Source organism: Coturnix japonica, unplaced genomic scaffold (genome assembly GCF_001577835.2).
Source record: "Coturnix japonica isolate 7356 unplaced genomic scaffold, Coturnix japonica 2.1 chrUnrandom451, whole genome shotgun sequence".
Taxonomy (NCBI): domain Eukaryota; kingdom Metazoa; phylum Chordata; class Aves; order Galliformes; family Phasianidae; genus Coturnix; species Coturnix japonica.
Genome location: NW_015439870.1, coordinates 168,197 through 175,881, shown reverse-complemented (window position 1 = coordinate 175,881; position 7,685 = coordinate 168,197). Strand labels below are relative to the sequence as shown.

Sequence of the window (7,685 nt, the reverse complement as noted above, 5' to 3'; positions counted from 1 at the left end):
GACAATAGGTGACAATGGGTGACAATGGGTGACAGTGGGTGACAGTGGGTGACAATAGCTGACAATGGGTGACAATAGGTGACAATAGGTGACAATGGGATGGGATGGGGGTGACAATAGGTGACAATGGGTGACAATAGGTGACAATAGGTGACAATGGGAGGGGAAGAGGGTGACAATGGGTGACAATGGGTGACAATGGGGTGACAATAGGCGCCATTGGGTGACAATGGGACGGGATGGGGGTGCCAATAGGTGCCATTGGGTGCCATCACGTGACCCCGGGTGCCATTGGGTGCCATCACGTGACCCCGGGGCAGCGCCCGGGTGGCACCGCCGCCACGTGACCGGAGGGAGCCACGTGACCGGAGGACACCACCCCGACGTCACGTGACCGCCTGCCGGCTGGGGGAGGGGCGCGCGCTGCCTCCCGCACGTCCGCAATGGCCGGAGACGGCGTCGGCCAATGGGAGAGCGCCTGGAGGGAGGCGACCAATGGGAGCGAGCGGTTGGCGGAGGGGGCGGGGCGATGGTAAGCCACGCCCCCAGGGCGGAGCGCGGGGTCGCACGTGCGAGTGGGCGGGGCTAAGACGGGCCACGCCCCTCAGCTGCATCACGTGACCCCACTCACGTGCCCCGCCCCTCCTGTTATCCCTCCCCAACAACAGCGCCGGGACGCGCCCTGATTGGCTGGTGCAGCCGTGACGTCACGCACCACCCGGCCTGCTGTTGCCGTAGCAACAGGGAAAGCGGTGGGCGGGGCCAAGAGAAACCACGCCCCTTTCTTCGTGACCACGCCCCCCTCGTGTCACGTGACACGCGGTGTCACTCATTCACACCCATTCACACTCACACGGTTCCCATCGGTTTCCATTCACTTTATTGAGCCCCCCACACACACACACACTCCACCCCTACCCCATAGGGCTCCACAGTCCCCATAGGGTCCCATTGTCCCCATAGGTCTTCATTGACCCCACAGTGCTCATCAATGTCCCCATAGGGCTCCGTTGTCCCCATAGAACTCCCCATAGGGCTTATCAATGTCCCTATAGGGCTCATCAGCATCCCCATAGGGCCCCATTGTCCCCACAGAGCTCCCCATAGGGCTCCACTGTCCCCATAGGGCTCCATTGTCCCCATAGAGGTCATCATTGTCCCCATAGAGAACACCAGTGTCCCCATAGAGTTCATCAATGTCCCCATAGGGTTCCATTGTCCCCATAGAGCTCCATTGCCCCCATAGGGCACATCAATGTCCCTATAGGGCTCATCAGTGTCCCCATAGGGCCCCATTGCCCCCACAGAGCTCCCCATAGGGCTCCATTGTCCCCATAGAGGTCATCAACGTCCCCATAGGGCTCCATTGTCCCCATAGGGCTTCATTGATCCCATAGGACTCATCAACGTCCCCATAGGGCTCCACTGTCCTCATAGAGGACATCAATGTCCCCATAGAGTTCACCAGAGTCCCCATAAGGTTCTGTTGTCCCCATAGGGCTCCATTGTCCCCATAGGGTCCCATTGTCCCCATAGGGCTCCATTGTCCCCATAGGTCACACTGTTGCCCCATAGGGCTCGGTGCCACCCTCATAGGTTGAGGTGCTGTCCCCATACGTCCCCTTATTGCCCCCACAGGTCCCCATATTGTCCCCATAGGTCTCCCCACTGTCCCCATTAGTCCCCATATTATCCCCATAGGTTCCCATATTGTCCCCATATGTCCCCATATTGCCCACCCCAGTGTCCCCGCTGTCCCCATATGTCCCCTTGTCCCCATAGATCCCCTTATTGTCCCTATATGTCCCCATATTGCCCCCCACAGTGTCCCCACTGTCCCCATATGTCCCCTTGTCCCCATAGATCCCCTTATTGTCCCCATAGGTCACACTTTTGCCCCCCCCAGTGTCCCCGCTGTCCCCATATGACCCCTTGTCCCCATAGATCCCCTTATTGTCCCCATAGGTCCCCTTATTGTCCCCACAGATCCCCTTATTGTCCCCATAGATCCCCTTATTGTCCCCATATGTGCCCATATTGCCCCCCACAGTGTCCCCACTGTCCCCATAGGTCCCCATATTGTCCCCATTGCCCCCATAGGTCCCCACACTGTCCCCATCTGTCCCCACATTGCCCCCCCCCGTGTCCCCTGTGTCCCCATATGTCCCCATATTGCCCCCACAGGTCCCCATATGTCCCCCCCCGTTGTCCCCTTTGTCCCCATAGCAGGGGTCCTCGCCCCCCCCCCACCACCACAGCTGCAGCCCGTTGTCCCCCCGCCGGGGGGGCTCGTCGTCGTCGTCCCCCCCCTCGTCATCGCTGTCCCACGGCACAGGGAACACGCGCTGCCCCGACGACGTGGCCATGATGGGCAGCCAGGGGTGAAGGCTGGGGGGGGGCGGGGCAAAGTTCAGTCCCTGGGGGGCCACATTAAAGGGGCATAGGGGGGTAATGGGGGGATATAGGGGGGTATAGGGGGTCTAGGGCTATAATGAGGGGATATGGGGGGAACTATGGGGGGGTATCTGGAATATAAGGGGGCTATATGGGGGGTGAGATGGGGGGTATGGGGGGATATGAGGGGGTATAGGGGGAATAAGAGGCTATATGGGGGGGGTATGGGGGTGGGTATGGGGGGATATTGAGGGGGTATACGGGGTCTATAATGGGGGAGTATGGGGGAATATGGGGGGTAAAGGGCTTAATGGGGGAGATGGGGGGATAATGGGGGATATAGCCAGGGGGAAATACATAGGGGACTATAATGAAGGGGGGTAATGGGGGAATAGAGGGGGATAAAATGGGGGAATAAGGGGAATACAGGGGGGATACTGAAACGGGGTGAAAGGGGGATCATAGGGGGAAGAGGGGGATTCGAGGGGAGGAGAGGCGGAGGATAATAGGGAGGAGAAGGGGGTGCTATAGAGGGGATATGGGGAATATGGGGAAGTAATGGGGGAATAAATGAGAATGGGGGATACGTGGGGTATAGTGGGAATAGGGGCGGATATGGGGGGAAAAAGAGGATATTCGGGGGATATAGGGGGTACGAGGGGGATATGGAGGGAAGAGAGGGGGCTAATGGGGAGGGGGAGAAGAAATATAGGGGAAAACGGGGGGCATATATGGGAGGCGCTATCGGGGGGGAGATAGGGCCAGATATGGCGGGATATGTGGGGAAGAGAGGGGGGGACTATGGTGGGGGTAGATGGAGGAATATAAGGGGGGAAAGGGGGTAAATATGGGGGGGTTAATGGTGGTGTATGGGGGGATTATGAAGGGGGTATAGGGGTATACTGGGGGTAAAATGGAGGGATATGGGGGGATACAAGGGGGTATAGGGGCTAATATGGGGAGCATGGGGGGATATGGGGGGATTATAGGGGGTATAAGGGGCTTATATGGGGGGATATGGGGGGGAAGAGGGGGCATATGGGGCAATGGGGTCAATGGGGTGGATGGTGCCCCCACCTGGTCCCATTGACGCAGTCTGGCCGTGCTCTGAACTGCAGGCAATGGGGCAGGAACACACTTGAGCCCCCATTGGGGTCTGGGGCACCAACGTGTCCCACACAGTTACAACGGCCCCCGCTGTCACCCCCACCACAAAGCGCCGCTCTGGGGGCACAAAGGGGGCACGAATGGGAAACCAGCCCCTGGGACCCCAAACACAACCCTATGGCCACCCAATGGAACCCCAAAATTGATAATCCTTATGGCACCCAAGGAACCCCATTGAAATCCCTATGGCACCCAAACTGGAACCATGGACATCCTATGGCACCCAATGGAACCCTAAATGGATCATTACCTATGGCATCACCCAATGGAAACCCCATTGACATCCCTTAATGGCACCCAATGGAACCCCAAAATTGATATCCTATCGCACCATTGGCGACCCTATGGATATCCTATGGCACCGCCATGCGGGGGAGGGAAAAAAAAACCCTAATTGAACATCCATAAATGCACCCAATGGCACCTAAATTGACATCCCCCCCCTTTTAATTTTTGGGCAACCCAATGAACCCTACATTGAACTATCCTCTGGGCACCCAATTGAAACCCCATACTGATATCTCATGGCACCCACTGGAACCCCATTCGAAAAATCCTTATGGCACCCGATGGAACCCTATCTGGATATCCTATGGGCACCAATGGAAACCCCAAATTGACATCCTATGGCACCCAATGGAACCCTATTGATATCCTATGGCACCCAATGGAACCCCATTGATATCCTATGGCACCCAAGGAACACGCCACTGATATCCCCTATGGCAAACCCAATGGAACCCCATTGACATCCCTATGGCTAACCCAATGGAACCCTAATTGATACAATCTTAATGGCCACCCAATGGAAACCCTATTGATCATCCTATGGCAACAATGGAACCTAATTGATTATCCTATGGCACCCAATGGAACCCTATTGATATCCTATGGCACCCAATGGAACCCTATTGACATCCTATGGCACCCAATGGAACCCCATTGATATCCTATGGCACCCAATGGAACCGCCAATTGATTATCCTTAATGGCATACCCAATGGAAACTATTTGAAGCCATCCTATGGCACCCAGGGAACAACTATTTGACAAAATCCTATGGCGCACCCATGGAACCTAATTGACATCCGTATGGCACCCAACTGGAACCCATTGATATCCTTATGGCGAAAAACCCATGGAACCCTATCTGATATCCTTGGGCACCCAAAATGGAACCCTATTGATATCCTATGGGCACCCAATGGAACCCCATTGAATATCTGATGACAATGGAACCCCATTGATAATCTATGCGGCACCCTAATGGAACCCCAATCTGATATCCTAATGGTAACCCAGTGGAACCCCATTGATTATCCTATGGCACCCAATGGAACCCTATTGATATCCTATTCTTGGCAACCCAATGGAAACCGCATTGATATCCTCATGCGCACCCACATGAACCCCGCAATTCTGTATTATCCTAATGGCCCCAATGGAACCCTATTGATATCCTATGGCACCCAATGGAACCCTATTGACATCCTATGGCACCCAATGGAACCCTATTGACATCCTATGCAACCCCAATGGAATCCCTAAATGGATAATCCTATGGCACCCAAGGAAACCCTATTGCATATACTAATGCGCACCCAATGGAAACCCTAATTGATAATCCTAACTGCCACCCATGGAACCCTCAATTGATATTCCTATGGCACCCAATGGAACCCTATATTCGACATCCTATATGGCAACCCAGATGGAACCCTAATGGATTATCCTATGGCACCCAATGGAACCCCATTGATATCCTATGGCACCCAATGGAACCCTATTGATATCCTATGGCACCCAATGGAACCCTATGATATCTATGGGCACCCAATGGAACCCATTGATGATCTATGGCACACCGCAATGGAAACCCATTGACATCCTATGGCACCAATGGCAGCCCAATATCAACCCCATATCAACCCATAGTCACCCCATATCACCCCTAAAGTCGCCCCCATCCCACCCCATAGTCCATATCCAACCCCCATTGAAACACCGATTCCCACCACATCACCCAGTATCCAACCCCAACGTCACCCTATATCAACCCCAATTACTCCCGCATAATCCCCCCATGGACGCTCCATAAATCCCCCCATATCCCCCAACAGTCACCCATATTCACACCACTAGTCACCCATATTCACCCCAATAATCCACCCCATATCACCCCATAGTCACCCATATCCCCATGATCAACCCATGTCACCCATATCCCCCCATATCAACCCCATAATCCCCCCATCATCACACTCAAGTTCACCCTATATCACCCCATATCACCCTATATCACCCCATTGTCCCCATGTGTCCCCATATGACCCGGTCCCCTCCCCCTTAGCCCAGGGGTCACTCACGGGTCGAGGTCAAAGGTCACCCTCTGGTTGGTGGCCACGCGTCGCTCCATCACAAACAGCTCCTTGTCTGGATGACGGACATCCCAGCACAGGATGTGATTGGCCTGAATGGGAAGGGGGCGGGGCCTCGGTAAGCCACGCTCACAACAGTCCCACCCACATTTGTATTGACTCACAAGCCACGCCCCCTAATTTACATAAACACGCCCAAACTGAGGCCACGGCCATCCAGTGAGTCTAATAGGCCCACAGATCACACCCCCTAATTTGCATAGCCACGCCCACTCTGAGGCCACGCCCCCTCATAGGCCACAGAACCCTAATTTGCATAGCCATGCCCACAGTGAGACCACGCCCCTTCATAGGACACACCCCCTAATTTACATAGCCACACCCACACTGGGGCCACGCCCCTTCATAGGACACACCCCCTAATTTACATAGCCACACCCACACTGAGGCCACGCCCCTTCATTGGACACACACACCCCTAATTTACATAGCCACGCCCACTCTAGCCACACCTCCATCACTCACAGTGTGCCCCCAGTTGGCCACACCCATCTAACTTACATGACCACGCCCACCTAATTTACATAACCACGCCCAATTGCAGGGCCCAACCACACGCACCTGCCAATCATACCCCTTAGCTCCGCCCACACTCAAGTCCCACCTCCTTAAGCTGTCAATCATACCCTAAGCCCACCCCTCAGCCCCTTTAGCCCCGCCCACTCTCAAGCCCCGCCCCCTATAGCTGTCAATCATAGCTCTTAGCCAATCATTCAGCCCCATCAGCCCCTCCCATTTTCAGGCCCTGCCCCCATCACCCTTAGCTCCGCCCACAGTCAAGCCCCGCCCCCTACAGCTGTCAATCATACCCCTTAGCCAATCATTCAGCCCCATTGGCCCCGCCCACCCTCAAGCCCCGCCCCCATCGCCACTTAGCTCCACCCACCCTCAAATCCCCGCCCCCTATAGCTGTCAATCATACCCCTCAGCCAATTATTCAGCCCCATCAGCCCCTCCCACCCTCAAACCCCGCCCCCATTCCCCCTTAGCTCCGCCCACCTTGCGCCCCCCGGCGTACAGATAGACCCCATCGGGGCTGAAGCGGAGATAAGTGGGGGCAAAGGGGAGCTGAGGCCACAGAGCCACGGCCCCCCCCCCATCCATGGGGTACAGCCCCACACTGCGCCCATAGGACCCACAGCACAACAGCTCCTGGGCGGGGCTGACGGCCAGGCAGCCAATCAGGCCCTTCTGAGCCTGCCCTCCACCTATAGAGAGGAAGAAGACACACTCAGGCCACGCCCCCCCCGCCTCAAGCCCCGCCCACTGCCTCGTTTATATTCTCATTTGCATATTCACACCACGCCCCCATATGTGCAACCCTGTCCCAGCCAATCAGAGCTGGCTCTCCCTTTTGCCCTGCCCCCCCCCCCTTTAGCCCCACACCCTTGCCATCAAGCCCCGCCCCTTTGCATCCATACCCTCACCCCATTGGCTGCCCCACTGCTTAGCCCCGCCCCTCCCCTTCTTAGCCCCACCCCTTTGCCCCAATCCCCTCACCCCATTGGCTGTCCCCTTGGCCCCGCCCCCCGTTTGACCCCGCCCCCTACTCTCCTTGGTCCCACCTCTTTGCCATCCAGCCCCGCCCCTTTGCCCCCATACCCTCACCCCATTGGCTGCCCCGTTGTTTAGCCCCGCCCCTCCCCTTCTTGGCCCCACCCTTTACCCATCAAGCCACGCCCCTTT

At 56.1% G+C, this 7,685-nt stretch overlaps 1 protein-coding gene and 1 long non-coding RNA gene across 2 annotated transcripts in view; both read right to left on the bottom strand.

The window, feature by feature from the left end:
• Positions 1-863: 863 nt before the first annotated feature.
• Positions 864-1,722, bottom strand: LOC116652608. The gene is made up of 2 exons (XR_004305770.1): positions 1,350-1,722; positions 864-1,309 (listed from the first exon to the last, which is right to left on the bottom strand). It is a non-coding gene; the product is annotated as an uncharacterized LOC116652608 (long non-coding RNA).
• A 66-nt stretch (positions 1,723-1,788) lies between these two features.
• WRAP53 (WD repeat containing antisense to TP53) overlaps positions 1,789-7,685 on the bottom strand; it is a 6,124-nt gene continuing 227 nt past the window's right edge. Inside the window, exons 2-5 of the mRNA XM_032441643.1 lie at positions 6,999-7,207; positions 5,928-6,031; positions 2,130-2,388; positions 1,789-1,797 (exon numbers count right to left, since the gene is read on the bottom strand). Coding sequence (XP_032297534.1) covers positions 1,789-1,797; positions 2,130-2,388; positions 5,928-6,031; positions 6,999-7,207 — 581 coding nt within the window. The remainder of the gene's footprint in view (positions 1,798-2,129; positions 2,389-5,927; positions 6,032-6,998; positions 7,208-7,685) is intronic.